Source organism: Pseudonaja textilis, chromosome 3 (genome assembly GCF_049901715.1).
Source record: "Pseudonaja textilis isolate UNSWEBS1 chromosome 3, rPseTex1.2, whole genome shotgun sequence".
NCBI classification, from domain to species: Eukaryota; Metazoa; Chordata; class Lepidosauria; order Squamata; family Elapidae; genus Pseudonaja; species Pseudonaja textilis.
The window spans coordinates 33456689-33479515 of NC_141992.1; the positions used below are offsets into that span (position 1 = coordinate 33456689).

The following is a 22827-nucleotide window of genomic DNA, read 5'->3' on the forward strand; positions in this document are numbered from 1 at the left end:
TCCTCAACTTACAACCATTTGTTCAGTGGCCATTCAAATTTATGATAGTGCTGGAAAATTGGACTTGCAATATGTACCTGAAGTTACAGCTGCTGCAGTGCCCCCAGCTTCATGATTAAAATTCAGCCACCTAGCAGCTTGCATGCACTTATGACCTGCAGCTTTAGCTGGAAATGGGAGGTTTCCAAAGGCTTTATTTTAATCAAAAAAAATCTATCATTCAATATTTAACCCTATCCTATTCCCAAGGACCATTTATTCAATTTGAGAAGTGAAATTCTGTCCGGAGGCCAACATTCCAGCAACTCAGGCTACCTATCTATTCTATTAGCAGACATTTCTTATACAGATAGTCCTTGACTTATAACCATAATTGTGCCCAGCATTTCTGTTGCTTGGTGAGACATTTGTTAAGTAAGTTTTGCCCCATTTTACAACCTTTCTTGCCGTAATTGTTAAATGCAGTGCAGTGGTTAAATTAGTAAAACAACTGTTAAGTGAATCTGGCTTCTCAATTGACTTTTGTCAGGTTGCAAAATGTGATCATGTGACCCCAGGACACTGCAACCATAATAAACGAGTCAGTTGCTAAGAGCCATGGTGGCACAATGGTTAGAATGCAATATTGCAGTCTAATTCTGCCAACTGCCACCTGTTTGATCCTGACCAGCTCAAGGTTGACTCAGCCGTCCATATTTCCGAGGTTGGTAAAATGAGAACTCAGATTGTTGGAAGAAATATGCTGACTCTGCAAACCACTTAGAGAGGGCCGTAAAGTTCTATAAAGCTGTATAGAAATCTAAGTGTGATTGATGTCTGAATTTTGATTATGTGACCATGGGTATGCTACAAGTCATAAATGTGAAAAATGGTAATAAGTCACTGTTTTCAGTGCTGTTGTGATTTTAAATGGTCACTAAATGAACTGTTATAAATTGAGAACTACCTGTACCTGTTTCCATTTTGATGTTTATGAAGGTTTATCTATAATTCAAGTGATCTTTATACATCTTGAAGGTATTTTATGTTTTGTCCCAAGGCTCCTCTGAAATTCTTTTGTGGATTTTGAATTCCTTTATTTCATTAGCTAGTCAAACAACTACTATGTATGTGTATAGAAATTTAGCAGGTATTTTAAGAAATCTAACTGAAACAGTAGGAAAATAAAAATATTATAAGACTGCAGAATGAAAGCTCAGAGGATGATATTGAAGATTGCAGTATCTTTTATTCCAATAAACTTTATTAAAAGTGTATTTTCAGTATTTAATGCAAACCCCACAAATACCAAAATAAACTAAAAATTATGCCAGCTTTTTAACATATCTCACATGACATGTGAAAGAAATGTGTTATACTCTGCCAGCTCATACATCTCATTAAAATGTAGCATAAAATGAAACTGGAGACATATAAAAGAACATTATTTCCTTTGTTGTGGAAATACCTTGTTTGGAATTCCATAATCTAGAATAGTGTAAAAATCATTGATTTGCTCAATAACTCAGTTTTCTAGGTTCATACAATATACTGAATCATAAACCTTACAATTTGGAGTCACATAACATGACTCCAAAAGTTATAACTCTAAGTTATACATTATAATTCACTATTTTTATACTTCATCATATCAAGGGATAATCATCCTATATTTGGAAAGTAATTCTTATTAGTTAATAACTTTTTTCAATGTGATTAGTATTCAGTATTTACATGTTAAGACTTCTAAAACTGTAGTACAGAAAAAGCAAGGCTCCATAATTCCTACTCCCTGAGGCAATATTTTAATAACATCTTCAAGGAAATGATCAAATAAAGAGTTAAAATAACACAGCACAAGAAGTTCAGGCCATCTGCATTTTTTTTCCCCTTGGTATTCCGCTTTCTATCAAACTCCTTCCCGGGCTTTTCTGTGACTTATTTGCCTTGAGTTAAATGGTTCTTCTGTGGATCTCAGAAGATTTAAGACTCGTCAATGATCGTTCTTACTTCCATGTACCTTTGGCGAGCATTCATCCTTTCCGACGTCCACCCATAAGGCCGCTGAAGGTCCCTGGGTCACGATTAAGTGCTTAAAAAGGCAGTAAGAAAAGCCTCCTCGGGAACGGGACACTTGGCAGCCCCGCTCAGGACATGCCCTAGTCGAGTGTTGCCGAGGCCCACAGGAGCCCCAATCTTGGATTATGTACACGCAAACACACACATTCACACATACACACATACACCAAGAACAAGGAAGCCCCGGGCTCTGCGTTGCCACCTGGGCATTTAACCAGCTGCAGGGATTCAGCCGGCCGGCCAGCCACCCAGGTACCATCCCCTTCCTTGACAGACAAGCCGCCTCCCCACCTCAAGGCTGTAGGTGCCCCGCAAGGCTGTGAAATCTCGAAGAGCTGCCGAAGCGCTGTCAACGTCCAGATTGAGTTCCTGACACAAATGGTTGAGGGCGGCCCGGACAGGGCACTGCACAGCGGCAGCCTCCTCTCCTTCCTGCGACATGAGAGCAACCGTCCCCTCAGCCATCGGCGCCGCTCCTCTACCCACAATGCTTTCCGCCGAGCGCGCCAAAACCCTCAGCCTGTAAGTGGCCAAGGAGACGCCCTTTCCGCCCCGCCCCTTTTCCCCTTCCTCGGTTACGCGAGGCTGGCGGCTGGTCGGAGCCTTCGCTTAGCGGGTGCTTACGTCATTGTGTTTTGCATAGCCTCGAGCATCTTTGAGAACGGCGAGGGAGGTTCGCGCAATATACATTGTGGCTCCTGCATGGTACCAACTCCGACCTTGGCAACTTTAAACCTGGCGGACTTCAACTCTCAGAATTCCCCAGCCAGCCGGAGGCTGGGGAATTCTGGGAGTTGAAGTCCGCCAGGCTTAAAGTTGCCAAGGTTGGCGACCTCTGAACTACAGGACGTTTGCCATTCCTCTTCTTAGGCACAGTTAGCGGGGAACAATGCCGAGAGACGTTGATTCTCGGTTTTATTTATTTATTTATTAGAATTTGTCGAACAAAAACTGACAAGAAGAATAAAAGGGACGTGCATAAGCGCACCAACGTGCCTAATTGTCCCTGTCCTAATGTTCCCTTTTATTCTTTCCCATTTCATGTAATCGTGATTATACTTATATCTGTTATCTAATACATGCTTGACAAATAAAAGAAATAATTACTATTGACCTCACCCCTTTCCTAAGAGGACTGTAGGGGGCGTGCATAAGCGCACCAAAGTGCCTACCATCCCTGTCCTATTGTTTCTTTTATTTTTCTTATATATATTTTTCTTATACCCATTTCATGTATTCATAACTATGTGTATACTTATACCTATTATCTTGTAAGCAATTGACAAATCAAATAAATAAAATCAAATAAATAAATAAATAAAAATGAAAATACAATGACAGGGATGATAGGCACTTATGCACGCCCCCTCTACTGACCACTGAAGTATGAAGTAAGGTCTGCAGAAGTCAACTTGTGACTTTAACTTTTAAACGCTTGGCTTAGAGCAGGCTTGTCCAACCCGTGGCCCGCGGGCCGCATGCGGCCCAGGTCGGCTCGTAATGCGGCCCAGTGCCCACCCCAACCTTCGTGCAAAAGGACAAGCCAGCGAGGAGGAGGAGGAGGAGAGGCAGGCGCGAGGCGGGGCGAGCGCCACGCCAAGCAGCAACAGAAAAGGCGGGCGCCGTCAGAGCCAAAATATCTGATGAGCACCTTGAGCACTCACTGAGAATTGCAACAAGTGCCATCGAAGCAAATATGGATGCATTGGTGGCTGAGAAACAATGTTAAACATCTCACTAACTTCATTTCCAAATAAATTTAATATGTTAACTATGTTTTCTATGGCTTTTTTGGATGATCAGGTATCGTTACTGTTATTTTATTTTATGTGTGGCCCAAACCAAATTTTCATCTTCTAATGTGGCCCAGGGAAGGTGAAAGGTTGGACAAGCCTGGCTTGAAAGCCCCTTTTTCACAATTTGCAGGGAAGAGTCCAGCCTTCTCAAATGGAGTGCTATCGGGTGCAAAGGCTTAGGAACAATTGTTACGTCTAAGTAACACCATTACTTCATAATTCTCTGGAGATGGTATGTTTTTATAGAAGAAGAATATTATATATAACCTGAAATCCAATAATCTCAGATGGTAATAAATACAGAGATTATTAATAGCACTTACCTGTGTATATTGGTTATGATACGTTATTGCGTTTATTTAGGACAGTAACATCCAAGAGGGCATATTCGTCATTAATAGACAGAATTCATTCACTCCTGCCAATATGAGTACAGGTAGTACTCAATTTACAACTACAATTGACACCTAAATTTCCATTGTTAAGCAAGGTGGCGGTTATATGAGGCATACCCAATTTTAGGACATTTCTTGCCATGCTTTTAAGCAAATCACTGCAGTTGTTAAGTGAATCATAGTTAAGTAACTCTAGGTTCCCCTCCCCCCACTTGACTTTGCTTGTCCAGAGCTGCCTTTGAATATCACAAATAGTGATCACATGACTGCAAACATTGTAAATACATGCTGGTTGCCAATGTCCAAATTTTGATCATGTGACTGGGGATACTGCAACAGTCATAAGTCACTTTTTCAATATTGTAACTTTGAATGCTCACTAAGCTTTATGTTGAGTAAAAGAAAACACTTTTTCTTCCTGGCAGTTCCGGTCAACCTGATATTATTCTAAATTTGGTAAGACCTAGTTATGTAATGGGCAGAATGAATAACCTTTTTGGAATAGAAGGAAGAGAGACTACTGAGACCACAGTCAAATACAGGTAGTTCTTGGTTTAAGTCCATGGTAACAACTGAAATTTATGTGTGACCTATGCCAGCCCTCTGATCCATACATGGTCTGCACTCAGCCTCCCACACTCTCCTCTTCTCCGCACCACACATGTCCATCCCACAGCATTCCTGCAGTGGGAATCCTGTAGCTTCCTGCTAAATGACCTACCCATGTCTTGGAGTTGCAACAGAAATTGGGAAAGCCAGATTTGCTGTCACTAAGCAAATCAGTCATGATTTCACATTTCACAACATTGCTTAGATACAGCAATCTTGGTTCCAATTACCATGGTAGCCAGAGAATTACCTGTAAAGCCAGAAGTTGGGAAGAATTGCAATCCAAGTAACACAGAGGGAGAGAAGAGAGAAACACATCCAGATTTGCAATATGTTACTGTAAACATTTAATAAAAGTAAAAGTGCATATTGGTATGCACTGCTTTTCTAATCTAGTCTACCTTGAAGAGCCAAGTTTCCATGTTTGGAGTCATCCCACTCAAGAACACATCTGGCATGGTATAATTGTAGCCATATTCCCTTTATTTCTCCAGCCAACTTGGCTGAAAAACCTTTGAAGTTGAAAGTTGGCATTATTGAATAAAATCTAAGACTTACTTCTTGTGGCTCGCATGGCTACTGTTGTTATTTTAATAAGCACAATTGGTTTGTGTAATGCCTGAGACTATATGATGGGGTGATTTCTATTTAGAATGTTCTCATTTCAACACATTCTGGAAGACCAGCTGTGTTGATTTATTTGAAGAATAAATAAGTGGTGGCAGTTTGAAGACCAACTTATTCTACAAGTAAGACAAAACCTAAATTCATGTATTAAGATGGTCACGGTATACTGTATTGATTAAGATGTAAGTAAAAAATGGATTGGATACACAAATACATACAACCACAAAGAGAACAAAGAAAAAGAAGATGACAAATTTGACTTGCTTGGTTAGGAAAAGTCAATAACTATATTTGTTAGGGACTGGAAACTTTTCACCATTTTGCTGAAAATAGAAAAAACAGGCATAATGTAACCTAAGATAGGATAAAATATAAATGCTGCTTATATTTAAAATTATAACTGCTGTAAAAAAGATCAAAGCCTTCTTTCTTTCCTCTCCGTCCCTTTTCTTTCTTTTTCTGTCTCTTTCTTTTATTTACTTATTACTTTTACTTATTTATATTTTCTATTTCTTAACCTCCCATCTCCTTCAAAGAGGAACTCTGAGTGGTGTACAATATAATCAATATATAACAATGTATAAAATTAACATTAAAATCAGAATTAAGATTTAAAAGTTTTAAAATTATAAAAAATATAATAAAAATTCAAAAGGTGAAAAATTCCAAGATGGGTTAGCCAATGTTAATACAGACGGGGGGGTGGGGGGGAAGCAGGGTTGTCTCATAGGGCTATGCAGCCCCACATTCGTGAGGGACTCTATCCCCCATGCCAGGCTGCATAGTCAAGTTTTGACCACTTTGCAGAAAGCCAAGATATTGGTGGCTAAGTGCAGAATGTTCCACATTGCAGGGGCAGCAGCAGAGAAGCTCTTCTTCTTAGTCCTTGTCAACCAAAGTTCTTTGACTGACGGAGTCTGCAGCATACCTTCCCTGCTAGAATGAGTGGAAGGGGCTGATGTGATGGGATAAAGCTGGTTCCATAGATAGCCTGGCCCTATGCTGTGTAGGGTTCCATAGGTGATGACCAATACCTTGAATTGAACTTGAAAAGCAAACTGGCACTTAGTGCAGTTCACATAGCAAAGGTATTATGCCCTTCTTTGAGGACTCAGTATGGCTCACGTGACCACATTCTGCATCAACTGAAGCTTCCAGATACTTTTCAAGAGTAGTCTCATGTAGAGCCCATTGCAATAGTCTAATTGGGAAATAGCCACAGCATGAGTGACCAACGGAGAGTCTCTCTGTCCAGGGAGTGACTGGTGCACAATGTAGAATTAGATAAAGGCTCTCCTGGTCATAGCTGCCTCTTGCTCTTTGAGCAGGAGCCATTAATCCAAGAGAATCCCCAAGTTATAGACCGGGTCTGTCTGGGGTAATGCAACCCCATCCAGGACCAAAGATGATAAACTCCTGGATACAGAGGGGTCCACCACAGCCTCTCTATCTTACTAAGGTTCAGTTGAAGCCTTTTGTTTCCCGTTCAGACCCCGAAAGACTCCAGGCACTATGAAAGGACATCCACTGTATCATTCACTATATCCGGGACTAGGATATATACCTGGGTCTCATCAGTGTATTGGTGGTACCACATCCCATGGTGATGGATAATCTCACCCAGTGGTTTCATTGTAGACATTAAAAAGGAGTGTAGCATTGAGTCCTGTGGGACCCCACAAAGAAGGGGCCATGAGCTGAACCTCTCACTCCCTATTAAAATTGATTGGGACCAGCCTCGGAAGAAGGTGAACCAGCACAAAATTATGCTGACATGCCCAACTCCCAAAATAATACCATGGTTGAGAGTATCAAAAGCCACTGAGAGGTCATAGAAGAGCAAGAATGAATGTACCATCTCCATCCCATTCATGCCGCAGATCATTCCTGAGTGTAACCAATGCAGTTTCAGGCCCATATTTATGAGCCTGGTTTCAGATATGTGCCTGAAACCAGACTGAAAAGGGTTCAGATAATCTGTTTTCTCCAGGGTCTTCTAGAACTTTTTGCAACTTTTCCATCCACCTTTCCTAGAAAGAGAATGTGGAAGACTGGACAAAAATTGTCCAGCATAGTAGGGTCCAGGAATGGCTTCTTGAGTAGGGAGCAAACCAGCAGCCTCTGACAAGGATGAATTCACCATCACTGTAACCCACCCATCTACTTTACTTTTCTTTCCCCTTTTCTTAACTTGGTACTGTTTTATTTTGTAAAAAAACTTTAATAAAAATTAGTTTTTAAAAAGGACAAAGAAACAAATTTGATGCCCCAATTAACAGTAATGAAACCAGCTTTCCATTGTAAAAAATACATGACAATTGAGATTACAAATGGAACATCAGCTATTCCCTTACCAACAATTACTGGTACGTTTGATGGTCATGGTCCAAGACTCTATCAAGGTATCTATGAATATGATTTATATTTTTTTAAATTGGAAATTATTGCCTACATATAACCCACCCCCTTTTAATACTCTTGGTAATTTATGATGATTTTTAAAAAAATCATTTATGATAGGTGTAATAAGGATCTAGAAACATCTACTGGATTTATAGAGATCTAAGGAGAACCACATGGATTAGAAAAATTATTGCCAGTTTTGGAAAAGAGAATATGCTACATTTAATACCAAAATAGCTGCTTATATACAAAAGAGTTGTCAATTTTATTAACAAATATCTGCCTATTAAAAGTCTTATGTGGATCCAGGTGTTTTAAGTCAAGTAATTTTTCTTTCTTTCTGTTGTCATCCATGTCACCTTTTGCGTACTTGTTTTATTAATGGATTTGATAATTCCATTGTCCAAGAATTGGCAAAAACATCCTTATCCTGTTTCTATATAAAGGTTACTTGTTTTTAAAATAATAATTCATAGCGAAGGAACTATAATCGAAAGAAACAGAATATTGTACTGCTGAATTTTTAGGGAATGTTCTTACTATATGCTGTCAATCTACATTATCAAAAAAGAAAAAGAAAACATTAAGAACCTAGAACCTTTTGGTGCTTTAATTACTATATTATTCAACTGAATTGCACGTACTACTGTTGTACTTCATTTACCTAGGCCATAACACATTTGTTATACCTTTTAGGGTACTTTAATATTCTAAATTAATTTGACTGCCCTCTAAAATTTGTTTAAGTTAAACATGCACACAAATTTTCACCTGGATTGTGGAATGTTTTTAATGATTTTGAATTTTTTTCCACAGTTCTCCCCATTTTCAAGAAACTAAACCCTGCATAGAATGCTTTCCAACTGAACAGAAATCTGAAGCTAAGGCAAATTGAATATATGCAACAAGCTTTTAGATTTAATTTCAGTAATTGATCAATTGAAATATAGGGAACTTGCGTTTTTTATTTTCCTAAAAATCAAATTCCCTTCTTTACCTTGTTCAAAGAGCTTAAGATAAGACCAGCAGGGTGGAGAGGTAGAGGTAGCAGGAATGTGATATAATCTGCTATTTAAAAAGCTGCCTAGTTTTGACGCTGGTTCCAAGACCAGGTTTGGGTTCACAATGTGGAATCTTTTCTCAGTAATAATGGTATTTTTAGATACATTTCCTTCCTGTTTTGAGATAGGAAGTAAATACTCAACCTTATTCTGATAAACTGTTGTTTTGTTGAGATAGCAGGAAGATAGCACCTCAGTTGTGAGTCACCGAACAAGGGGCAAATGAGAATTCATATATCATGATAAAACTCTGAAAATATGATTTATAAACTATAATTGCTAAATTTAGCTATGTTAACACTAAGCAAACAATATTAATGCTTGGCAAGATTTCTGTACCCCTTCTCTGATGATAGTGACAAAGTTCATCATACTCAAAAGTTTTCTATTCAGATCAAACGTGACAGTAACTGAGTAGCTTATCAGCTGATGCTGGATCAAATTAAGATATAAATAATGGAACTAACCTCGTAGGTTCTTTCTCTTTAAGAGAAAGTCCATTGATGAGCTTCAATTCAAGTCCCTATCCAGCTTCAAATTTCTTATATAATTTTTTCATTTAAAACATTGAGTGTAGTTGATGTATTATTGCAGTGATTACTATATATTACAAATTTTACAATGCATGCCTATAATGAAATTGATTCTCTTGAAAGATATCTGCTTAAATAGCATATTCTAAATAACAACTTTATTTTTATATTAAATCCTGTCATCCAAGATTCGGGTTTTTTTTAAAACTTCATATTCTGGTTAACTTATTGCACACACAGATTTTGAATGACAACCTGTTTATCTTACACAAGTATACTATTCCTGTTCTTAAAAAAATAACAGATTTAAGAAATCAGAGCAAGCATGTTCATTAGTGATTTTTCTTTTGGAAATTTAATATCGAAATCATTTATTGGCATCTTCATTGTAGCACATTCTTCAAAGAGATTCTCAGGATCTCAGCTGGTGAAACTACCACATTTTCCTCTTGCTAGTTAAAACATGCTGTGCAAATTCAGTGAATGATATGCATGAATTACTAGAAGATTATCCTAATAGTGAACTTCTTTGCAAATCCATAGATACACGAACTAGAAATATTCTAATTATATAGCTTGGGCTTCTCACCATGGAAAAGTACTATCCGATGTATGGGATGGCTCAAAAATATTACTGTTGTTTAGTTTTTTGAATTATGTGTAAATATTCTATAATCAGAGAAATACCCTAAGCTATTTTTAACCATTACAGAGTTATCGCAGCAGGGTATTCTTGGGTCAATCAGATAGAAAATATGAAAGAAAGAAAAGCTGCAGGCCAAAACAGTGCTCATGCTAAGAAAAAGGCAATTCATGTTTAGTTCCAAATCAAGCAAAACAATCAGAAATAAATTTCCTAGAAAAAGATATGTACATTTTTTTTGCAAGGCTCAGCCAAGTTTTTTTAAAAAAAGAAACACATAATATAGGCACTAAATTCAAAAATTAAAATTTTGACCTTTAAATCTATGCATTGTACAAGCACAGACACTTTATTTTAACAGCACATCTTTTGGTGATTTATGTTGGTGTGAGTGTTCATGAAGTAAATGAGAAATTCGCATATGTTTTTAAAATGGATATGAAAAAAGCCATTTATGCCTTTCACTGTAAATCAGCCAGAATAGCTTCACACTGCAAAATGATCACATATTGAAAGTCAAACGAAGCCTACAAACATACATTAAAAAAGAAAGGACAAGGTATATAGAACATGCTGACAAACTAAAATTCAGTTTCAACCCTGTTCCTTATAAATGTAACCCTGCCACACATTCGTATATATTACAAGTAGACTCCAGATAGAGATTTGCATCCATTGACAGTAAGGCTTTCAAGATATATGAAGTTTTATAGCATTTGTATTTTAAGGATTTAGGGCAAGTACATGGTTTTTCTACTAAATAAAAAGTTAGTAGCACTTAAAAGGTTCAAAAATATATCAAGTGATTTTTTTTTACATAAATAAATTATATTGATTTTGGATTTAACAGCTGAAAAAACCCTCTTTGCTTCCATTGGAGGCAAAGCTGAACAAAATGTTAGTCAAACAGAGATAGCAGCACTTCTAAGAAATCTGTCAATAGTCATACAGTATCTGTCCTATACAGCTGTATTAAATAGGGTCTATAATATTATCCAATTGTTCTACAACAGTGTAACCAAATTGTGTAATTTGTTGATATTGATTCCAACCCAATAGTATAAATTCACCGCAACATGCAGCCTTAATTTTAATTCATGGGTAACAGACTTCTTTGAGATGCTAATTTTAACATGTACACACTTTAAAATCCCAAATGTATAAAAGACAATGAAAAAAGCATCATAAATAAATAATGCAAACTGAAATAGTTGTCAAAAACATTTGGACCACCTGATAAATTAGCAAACGGTAAAAGGAAAAAAAAATACAGTAAATTGTGACAAACCAAGTGTGAAACCGAATACTAGCAAACACTCCCAAGCCCCTTTAAATGGTCTGCCATTTAAACATCGCACCACATTGTTTTTCAAGTCTCAAATCACGAGCTATAAATTAGAATAAGCCCAAGTGAAAGAAAAGTGACACAGGAGTGGGAATAAAGATAACTATGTAAGAAATGCTTTTGGGTGCAATTCAATGTTAAAAATTGGCGTATGATTTTAAACAGTTTCATTTAAAACACAAACGTATATGTGGAGATGCTAGGAAATATCATTTAAGAGTGCAAGGGCTCAAGAGGAATGGAAAGAAATAGCAAAAATGTTTTCACAGTCTGATAAAGAAATGAAGGATAAAGCCAAGTTATGAAACTTTGACAATCCCTGCCAAAGGCCAACTTTGATGGAAAAATCCATTCCACAGCTTTAAAAAAAATCAGTTTTCAAATTTTTCACAAAGAAAGAAAAAAATGTTAAAACTTAGGTCCAGTTCCCACTTAAGAAAATTTCACTGCTTTCTTCTTCCCTGGGGGAAAAATGCCAAGTGCCTTTGTGAGAAATGGGTAGTACAAAGTTGAAAAAATAATTGGTAGTTATTATAACCCTCTTCATGCCACTGTATTTTTTTTTAATAAAGGTTAAGTTGTGCATAAATTTCTCAGCAGGAGCTGAAATGGGCTTGGTATCTAAAGAAAAAAAAAACTGAAATGCATCTTAAACATAAAACAGGATTTTCTTTTAGAAATATAAAAGTTAAGTAATCTTTCCCCTTACAGCAGTTTGTTTCCAAAACTTTGTAGTGTGAACAGGAAGAAATTATATATCTACTATTAATGCCTTAAAAAAAGAAATGAATATATGCATTTCAATCATTAGTTATATACTTCTGTCTATACTACTATTCTAGTAAACATGATAAAATAGGGAAATACTTTAAATCAAAAAATACACATTAGCACTTACTATAGCTGTGCTTTTTACTCCAAAATACAAGATTTGTTTTTTTTTTTAAATTCAGTGTCATTGTAAAAACATCAACCTTTTCCTGTGTTCTTCTGTGTTTTCCTCTAAAAGAAGCATTTTCTTTTACCAGATTTTTTTTCTTTTACACAAGCAAGCAGTTTGGGGAATGACCACATACTTACTTACTATTATTTGGAAGAAGGGAGGGATGACCAGTTTTAGAGATGATCGGATACCTTACTAATGTTTGAAAGAAGGGAAGGGTGAATGAATAGTGGACAAATGAACCAGAATTCTGTTCCTCCCACACTAATGTTAGAACACTGCTTATTTCTATGGCAAGACCTTGCAACTATTAAAATGTTACCATAGTTTTCTTACCAGGAATTAGGTAGATAATATTACTTACAGAAACACAGTTTTTATGAAGGTGAGGTGGGGACAAAGAGCAATAACAAATATTTATGGAATGAGAAACAAGCCACAATATTATTTTCAGGGAAAACAAAAACAAAAAAAATCTAATTGATATCTTTAATTTCTTTTAACTCCTCCTCTTCCTCCTCCTCTGCTGGTACATCACGTTCATGCTCCATTGACACATATGGTATTTGTTCTGTACAGTTTTGCTTGTTAGCATGTTCCTTGTCAGATATTGAGAGTGTTTCTGGTTCCACATTTGCTAATTCCCCTTTAGGTTTCTTTTTTTTCCTTTTCTGACTTTCTAGGTTTGTTGCCTCTGAGTGTCTGGTTTGTTGAAGTCCTGGCAAGGCCATACCAATACCAGGAGAAAGAAACATCGAGGGATATATCAATCCAGATGACATTCCAGGAATAAGAAAGGGGTTAAAGGCTACAGGACTACTGGTTGTTATTGCAGGTTCTGACTGATCAGAAAATGAATTAGGACTCAATTTGTCTTCAGAAACAGTTTCTATTTTTAAACCTTGGGTATTCTGTTTGTCTTCAGTTTCATTTTCTGAATGTATTGTACCACTTTTAGTTGTGCTTGCTAATGAAGTTGGAGCAGTTGAAGTACAAGTAGTAGCTATTGATGGATTAAGAAGTCCTCCAACACCAAACATCTGTGGTACAGCAGCCATGCCTGGTAACATCATTGGCAACATACTCAGAGTACTTTTGACATCCTCACCAGCAGGTACTGCTGCAAATCCAGCAGGAAAGCCAACCAGTCCAGCCAGAGGAATGCCTTGCATGTTTCTCATACTCTGAAGTCCTACTAAATCCATTCCAGCTATAAGTCCATTCATGAATAATGGTCCCATTCCAGACGAAGCATCTGCTCCTATTCCTGGAGTTTTAAAGAGTTCACTTCTTGGCCTTCTTCCTCTTCGTCGAGGTCCAACATCTCGGAGTACAGGCTCAGTGAGAATACGATTAAACTTGCTTTCAGGTAAAAAACCCTGAGAATGGAAAACAAAACAACATTTCCACAAGTTATTGCTAAGGATAATGAAACTCTGAGGTTAATGAGTATCTTAGCTGTATTTCCTACAGTCTCAAACATCATTATGGACAATGTGGAGACAAAGTGCTATTGGATTAGGAAAGCAGTCTAATCCAGGATCCTTTCACACACTAGTCAATGGTATGCATATCTACTCAGAGCTTCCCCACTGAATTAAACAGAACTTATTTCTAAGTAAGTGGATTTGGAACTTCAGCCTCAATTATTTTATTGCAGATTATACTCCATTATACTGGAATGCTATTCATTCTGTCCCTTACACACTCATTTCAAGAAGAATCTAATTCTTTTAAAAATGTTGTATTCTTATTCAAAAGTTAGCCAAAAATATTATTGCAGTCATTGTAAACTTTTGACATTATTTTGTCAATGCATTATGGATGACATCCTGAATAGAAGGAATCATATGAATCATAGAATACCTTCTCAATGAAATCCAAAGAGTTTAGTGAGGAAAAAAAATAATTTAAGTTATTACTTGATATTTTGGCTAACTGTTCATACAAATGAAGCATCAGTGCAAAAAGGCAGTTTGACAGGGGTTGTTGAGCTACGTGTCTAAATAAAAATGATTCACTTATACATAAGGACAAGCCATAATATTTGCATTTTGGCTTAACATGTTGTATGAAACCAAGTACTGTATTATACTTTGTGGCTTAACATAATGTGTAAACTCAGTGGTGGTTTATTCAAATGATCAGTGGTTAAAATAAATGTGACTTAGGTCAATCTGACAACTTGGCCATTCAGTATATCTCATATTTAATTACCGACGTCTAGATCTACAACTTTGGTCATGACGCCGAAAGCGGTGCGGGCGACGCTAGCAATCTACGCATCGGAACGAGAGTAGGAACGAAGCATTCAGGCCGATGCCTAGCGTATGCATTTCTATCGCGTACTCGCACTCGTATCATCACGTACAATTTTTACAAAAAAGTATAGCATACTGCTGGAAAACCAGTTTATTCCTACTTTATTATTTTATGCATTTTTCACGTATAAAAAGTGTACCTGCTTTGTATATGCCACCCCCCTACTTTTTGGGCTTGAAAATTTTGGAAAAAAGGGGTGGCTTATACATGGGGAAATACAGTATACCTCAGGGGTATCATTAAAATAGTATTGCAGTTGCATATTGTTGGGTATATGGATACACCAACTAGGTTTGGGTGACTAAATATATAAACCTAGGTTTAAGTGTTTGTAGCTTTAAGCACCAAACTGCAATGTAATTAGATAATTAAGGATGCGGTTGCAAGCAGCAATAAGAAGCAGTGAGAGAAACGTAACACTTCCTGGTTACTGGTTCCTGGTCACTGGTCCTGGTCTCTCTGCTGTCTGCTGCCTGCTGTTTACTCCTGTTAGAGACGTCTGCTTGTTGGCTACTGTGCTTGATACCGTTTCTACTGAACAAAAGGACTGTTTACTTGGTGAGCTGATATCCTGTGTATACTCAGCGTTGTCTTCGAGAGAAAGGTATCGGAAGGAGAAGATTTACAAGCAGATAAAGACTTTGTACTGACTAGTTAATGAACTAAGTTACTGGATGGATATATTGGAAAATGACATATGGACTGAATGACAATGCTTAAACTCTAAATGAATTAAATAACTATTTAAAACTACAAACAGTGTGTTTGTCTCCAGTGTGTGTATACTCTTGGGCCCAGCCTCTCTCTCATTTGGCTGCCTGGCTTGACTGCTGCTGTGCACTCTGCTTGGGGGTTTGTCCCCAAACACTAACATTGGTTATGGGCCCAGCAGTGAGCACAGTCTAACTAACCAGGTTATAGCAGAGAGAGTTGGGGTGAGTTGCTCATTACTGTAAAAACAAACTGTTTGTTGAATAGTTATTTATCTGAGGAGCAATGGCACAAGTAAATTTGCCAAGTCTGTCCATGATATCCAGACTAGATGGAACAAACTATGTTTCATGGTCAATGAAATGTAGTTTACTGCTACGAAGAGAAGGTTTGTGGGACATAATAACAAACCCACCAGATGTATCTAACTTAGATCCTACTGTTGAAGAGGATGCCAAAAAGATACAAGACTATAAACAAAAGAATGAGCAGGCTTTATGCATCATAGGACTGACTCTCTCTGACCAGCAACTGATTCATATCCGTGGAGAGGAAAATGCTGCTAACTGCTGGGAGAGTCTCAGGAAGATTTATGTTCGAGACAGTGTAGGAGCTCATATCAATCTTACACGGAAGCTGTTTAGAACACATCTTGAGAAGAATGGAGACATGTTAACTCATTTAAACTGTATGAAAAGCATTTTTCATGAATTACAAGAAAAAGAGCTTATATTTAATGAGTTGCAAAAAGTATACATCATACTGTCTTCATTGGATCGAAGCTATGATGATTTTGTGACTGCTTTAGAGGTATTGCCAAAAGACAGTTTATCAGTAACCGAGATTACTGGCAGGCTATTAGAAGAAGCCAGAAGAAGGTTTGAACGTGACCAGCTGAGAGAAGATAAGCCTAATAAAGAAGTGAAATTATCTTCAAAGCTTGAAAGAAACCAACTTAGTAAAGTAAAGCACCCGGAAGAAGAGAATTTATCTTCGACGGCATACACAATTAAAAAGTGTTTTAATTGTGGAGGCAGAGGACATTTGGCAAGATTCTGCAGAAAAGAAAAAAGCCAGAATGTAAAGAAGCCAAAGAAATCCTTTGAACTAGCCACGTTTAGCAACTGTGATGTGAAGAATGATTTATGGGTGGTGGACAGTGGTGCATCCCACGAGATAAGACAAAGTTTATAAAAATGTCTACAAGCTCTCAACGTAAATCACTCGCTAACAGCTGGCACCTCAAGGCCAAGGGTGAAGGTATTGCATACCGTCCATGTTTAAACCAGAATATAAAAATGTTGTATGTACCACAGTTAAAGATGAATTTACTTTCTGTAAGAGTATTAGATAAACTAGGTTATGTAGTTACATTTAAGAATAATAAGTGCATACTTGATAAAGATAACAAAAGGGTAACTGCAGCTTTAAATGGAACTTTGTATGTATTACATGATAGTAAGAAAGGGGAGGCACAGACTGTATTTAACAATACAAAGCCTCATAATGAATGTATCCATTTATTGCATAGGCGTTTGGGGCATGTAAATTTTAAAATGCTAAAACGTACAGTAGAGTTATCTGAAGGAATAAGGTTAAAACCCTGTGATAAATATTTGCGTTGTAATGTCTGCTGTGAAGATAAGAGTAAAATATTGCCTGCAAATAGGCTAAATGGTTTTAAAACTAAAGAACCTTTAGAAGTAGTATTTGCAGACATTATAGGTCCAAAGAAACCCAGTATGTGGGGTGCTCGATATATACTGAGCATTATGGACCATTACTCTAGATATGGGTTTTGCTACCTAATGAAAAGCAAAACTGAAACATATCAACATTTCTTCAACTGGTTAAAGTTTGCAGAAAGAAAGACTAAACGGCAACTAAAAACCCTGGTGACAGATAATGGTACGGAATTTGTTAATAGCAAATTCCAGAATAGATTAAAGGTAGCTGGAATAGAGCACAAGAAATCTGCACCATACAGACCACAACACAACGCATTTATAGAGAGAAGAGGCCAGACACTACAGGCAATGGTTAGAACAATGATAACTGATTCTGGATTACCTGATTCTGTGTGGGGGAAGACTGCAATGTGTGCCAATAACATATTGAACAACGTTGTTAACTCAACTACTGGTGAAATACCATTCACCATGTGGCATGGCAGGAAGCCTGATCTGAGTTACCTGCACACATTTGGTGCACCAGCATGGGTGCATATCCCTACACAACTCAGGCGTAAAGGGCAACACAGAGCTAAACAATTCTTCTTCGTTGGTTACCAAGCTAACCATAGGGCATATAGATTTTGGGAGAAAGGCACATCTAAGGTGTTATGTAGTGCCAATGCCCAATTTCTAGAGCACGTAGGATGGGATAAGTTAGAACAGGATAACAATAAAGAAGTGATTATTGAATCCTATAGAAATCCCATTAGGTATCCCTGTAACTTTAAAAATAAGGTAAAGAGAGAAATACAGGAAGAAATTGTGCCCATAGAAGAAGAAATAGAACCAATAGCTGAGCAAGATGAGGAACAGGAACAGGTAGTAATTCAAAAAAGTCCTCATACAAGCCCTGTAATTCCCAGAAGAACTACACGAATTTCTAGACCGCCTGATAGATACCAGGCTAATACAGTGTGCCAGGTAAATAGAGTTCCAAATACTGTGGATGAAGTAAAAAGGTATCCTACTAAAGAGAAGGAAAGTTGGTATGCAGCAATGAATAAGGAATTGAAATCCTTGAAGGATATGAAAGTATATGAAAATGTGAGATTACCTGGTGATATAAAACCCATTGGCTGCAAATGGATTTTTAAGATAAAAACTGATAAAGATGGAAATATAATCCATAAGGCAAGATTAGTAGCCCAAGGTTTTAGACAAAGTGCCAATGACTATGATGAAGTATTTGCACCTAGTCTTAAAGCAGCAACATTAAGGGCAGCCTTAGTGTGGGCAGCAAGCAAGAAATATATAGTTAACCATTTAGATGTGGAAACTGCTTACTTGCATGCTCCACTAAGACATACTGTATATATGAAAAAGCCTATTGGTTTTAAAGGTGAAAATAATAATAATTGTTGGTTGTTAAAGAAGAGCCTCTATGGTCTTAAACAATCGGGCTATGAATGGAACCAGTATATTGTAAAGGAACTGAACAATATAGGGTTTAAAGCTGGTTTAGCCGATCCATGTATGTTTAAAAGGGAGACAAATGGTAAAATATCATTATTATTATTGTTCACTGATGATATTGCCTTGATTACTGAGACTAATGATGAAGCAAATAAAATTATAGCATCATTAGCTAAGAAAATAAAAATCAAGCAATTAGGGGAGATAAAGAGATATCTAGGTTTAAATATAGTGAAAACACAGAAAGGTTTTAAGATATCACAGGAAGATAAGATATCTAAATTGCTAATAGATTATAAGATGGAACTTTGTAAGCCTGCAAAGACTCCAATGAGTCAGGATATTTGCAAAATGGATACTCAAAGTCCCAAGTTTGATAAGGCAATATATCAATCTTTGATTGGTAGCTTATCATACATTAGCAATTGGTCAAGGCCAGATATAGCTTATGGTGTTAATCAGCTGGCACGACATAATAATGATCCGCTTCAATGTCATTGGAATGCATTGAAGAGAATCTTAAGATATCTTAAAGGAACATTACACCATGCACTATATCTAGAACCAAAAGGTGATCTCATATTGAGTGCTTATGCAGATGCTAGTTTTGCATCAGAAAGAGACACAAGAAAGTCGACTTCAGGAACAGCCATAATGCTGGGTAAGACATTAATAGGTTGGAAGTCAATAAGACAACAGCATATAAGTTTGTCTACTATGGAGGCAGAATTCTCCTGTTTATCGCTATTATGTACTGAGTTAATTATGTATAAACAAATGATGAATGATATGGGTATAACTGTAAATTATCCTATAATTGTACATGAAGATAATCAGGCAGCAATTCAAATGGCCACAAATATTGCAGTGAAAACTAGGAGCAAGCATACGGATTTAAGGTATCTAAACGTTAGACAATCTGTAAAGAGTAAAATGATACAGCTGGAGTACTGCATGTCGGAGGACAATATAGCTGATAATTTTACTAAAGCCCAAGGTGCCATTAAGCACCTAGAGAGTTGTGAAAAGTATGGGTTTAGATTGTAAAGGTATTATATATTTATATCACCCAAAAGGGGAGAATGTTGGGTATATGGATACACCAACTAGGTTTGGGTGACTAAATATATAAACCTAGGTTTAAGTGTTTGTAGCTTTAAGCACCAAACTGCAATGTAATTAGATAATTAAGGGTGCGGTTGCAAGCAGCAATAAGAAGCAGTGAGAGAAACGTAACACTTCCTGGTTACTGGTTCCTGGTCACTGGTCCTGGTCTCTCTGCTGTCTGCTGCCTGCTGTTTACTCCTGTTAGAGACGTCTGCTTGTTGGCTACTGTGCTTGATACCGTTTCTACTGAACAAAAGGACTGTTTACTTGGTGAGCTGATATCCTGTGTATACTCAGCGTTGTCTTCGAGAGAAAGGTATCGGAAGGAGAAGATTTACAAGCAGATAAAGACTTTGTACTGACTAGTTAATGAACTAAGTTACTGGATGGATATATTGGAAAATGACATATGGACTGAATGACAATGCTTAAACTCTAAATGAATTAAATAACTATTTAAAACTACAAACAGTGTGTTTGTCTCCAGTGTGTGTATACTCTTGGGCCCAGCCTCTCTCTCATTTGGCTGCCTGGCTTGACTGCTGCTGTGCACTCTGCTTGGGGGTTTGTCCCCAAACACTAACACATATATTAGAAACTATTCTACTTGTCCATGAAAATAGAAGGGTAGGGAAAAGAAGATAAAACAAAAAAAATGTTTATTAACTGTTCAGTTATCACTGTGCTGAAAAAAGTGACTCACAACTGGTCTTTGCATAATACTGTCAGCATCCCTGTGGTCACATGATCACAATTTAGGTGCTTGGCACCATCATGTATTTATGCATAATGGTTGCAGCATTCACCATTTGCAAGCTTCCAAGCTGGCTTCTGACAATTCACTCAGTGAATTTGTTTAATGACCACAGTGTTTCACTTAATGATTGCAGCAAAAAAGATTGTAAAATAGGTTGCAGTCATACGATGAGTCATTTAATGACTGCACTGCTTAGCAATAGAAGTTTCAAACCTAATTGTGGCTGTAAATCAAGGAATATCTGTAATGGCACAGATTTTCCCAAATGTTTTTACTTACTGAAAGCTTAACTATGTCAGACCAGTCTGCTGCAACAGCATACTCCATGTTTGCATCAAGCCACCTTGGTAACTCCTTCAAAGCTGGTGCCATGGCTCCCCCTAACTGCAAAACAACAGGGAAAGAGTGACCGCTTTTGCATACAACCTCTAAGCCACAAAATTAAGCATTCAAATATTTAGCTCGCTACTTATTTTTCTTGTCTTTTTAAAAAAGAGAGATTCGTTTAGGTTATGCAGTTAATACCTTATACAAGAAAATAAATATCTACTTTCCCAGCTTACTCTGTACTAATGAATGCCACAATGTGGGAAGACACTTCAGACAGAAAGAAGAAATATAGTTTATACAGTATTTAAAACAAATACTCTTAAAGGGGAGGAGCAACTAATATTTGTTCTTCCTCAGGAAACTTTAGAGGCAGTAATATAAAAATCCTAATCATGTTCAGGAGACAGTTTAAAACTAAAACTGAACTTTTACAAAAACTGTCTAGAGCTCTCTGTTCTTAACAATTGCTCTACAAAGAATTTTTACCTTTATTTTACTAGGAAAGAACCTAGTGATATAAATCAAATATTATGTATTTACTAACCAATATGAACTCAACAATGTGATGAGAGGTTTGTCAGGTGATAAGACACAAAATTCAAGGTGTTAGAATCTAGCTTATATGTGCTTTCCTAAGGCTATAGCATGAGAATAGTGGTATAAATTTCCACCTATTGCTTGTGTCTCTATTTAATTCCTACAATGCATTCTGGGGAAATCACCTTAATACTACCTGTTTTCTCAGCCAACAAATTAATCAGCAAATAATTGTAGCTTGCCATATAATACTGCTAACTAAACTTTCCAGGTTTTAATAATCAGTTTGCTGAATTGATACAGTTCCAACCTTTTTTTTAAAAAAAAGATTATCTTTCCTTAGCAATTCCCAATTTCAGAAAGAAAGCAGTCTATAAACACCAGGCCAAGGTTTTTACAAGAACCATATCTATTTGGAGACTAGAACACTTATACTTAAATTATTCTAGTGCTACTCCTTTCGCATATGCAGTTCAAGTGCACAAAGCACAGAACTGTAATGAAGAAATGAAAGACAAATCTTAGAATTTTCACTCCCTTCCCTAAAAGGAAATGGACTGATGAAGACCCAGATCAAATTTCCAGATTGTGGACTGACTGACTGATTGGAACGGTATGGTGTAAAATAAAGGCAGAAAAAGCTCTACTGTCTCAAGCCAAAGACTACATTATTTGTAAGAATGCTTCCACTTACCCTCCGCCCTGTGCCCTTGTGCACCACAGGCACCCGTTCCTCTCCAGTGAGAGAATTTATGTCTAGCTTGCTAGGATCTTTACAACGCTGCCTTCTCTGTTTAGGCTTTTCTATAAAATTCTGAAAGGAAAAGAAAGAGTGAATATGAGTGAATCCCAAATAATACTGTCCAGCATTGGAATACAAAACTTGCACTTACTGTGCCAAAGCCAGGGATTTCAAGGGTGTAATCAGACTGCTGTCTCAGCCAATCCAGAAGACTCTTGTTTGGAACAATCTTATCTGTCTGGACATTAGTAGATGGAACTGTCTGTTGACTTGAGGTAGTTATAACTGGCCCATCTGAATTAGAATTACTTGTTACAGTCTGACCTTCATCTTCCTGAGTAACATAAGGAGGAGAAACAGAGAAAAAGGCATGCTTCAGATATAAATTCTAATGTATAGATGTAGATTTTTACTGCATAAATTACAATTGCTTGTAAGGAAAGAGGGATTTAATCTTTCAAATTTTGTATTTATCATTATTTAATCTGGGTTAATGATTGCATAGAAACTTTCAGAAAATTAGCTCTTCTCCCACTTCAGCTTAATGCTATTATTTGACCCCGCTGAAGCCCCATAAGTATTAGGATCCCAACTGTTCTTAGATTTATTATATGTATTACTTGCTCTTAATGCAATAAGACACAATTGCTTTAATGCTTTTATTGGACTTAATACCTAAAGGAAAAAAATCCACAGAATAGGGATATGGTGTAATAAGATAGCAGTAGCAGCCGAGAAAGAAAAACATGTCTGGGGAAGATG

At 37.0% G+C, this 22827-nt stretch overlaps 2 protein-coding genes across 11 annotated transcripts in view; both read right to left on the reverse strand.

Annotated features, from left to right (window-relative positions):
- Positions 1–2548, reverse strand: part of RBL1 (RB transcriptional corepressor like 1) — a 31352-nt gene extending 28804 nt beyond the window's left edge. The window contains exon 1 of the mRNA XM_026697670.2: positions 2350–2548. Coding sequence (XP_026553455.1) covers positions 2350–2523 — 174 coding nt within the window. The 5' untranslated portion in view covers positions 2524–2548. The remainder of the gene's footprint in view (positions 1–2349) is intronic.
- An 8277-nt stretch (positions 2549–10825) lies between these two features.
- CHD6 (chromodomain helicase DNA binding protein 6) overlaps positions 10826–22827 on the reverse strand; it is a 147082-nt gene continuing 135080 nt past the window's right edge. For all 10 annotated transcript variants that reach the window (XM_087929195.1, XM_087929198.1, XM_087929193.1 and 7 more), the window contains 4 exons: positions 22217–22399; positions 22018–22137; positions 20736–20840; positions 10826–13792 (listed from right to left, as the gene is read on the reverse strand). In XM_087929195.1, the coding sequence (XP_087785321.1) occupies positions 12890–13792; positions 20736–20840; positions 22018–22137; positions 22217–22399 (1311 nt within the window). In that variant the 3' untranslated portion in view covers positions 10826–12889. The remainder of the gene's footprint in view (positions 13793–20735; positions 20841–22017; positions 22138–22216; positions 22400–22827) is intronic.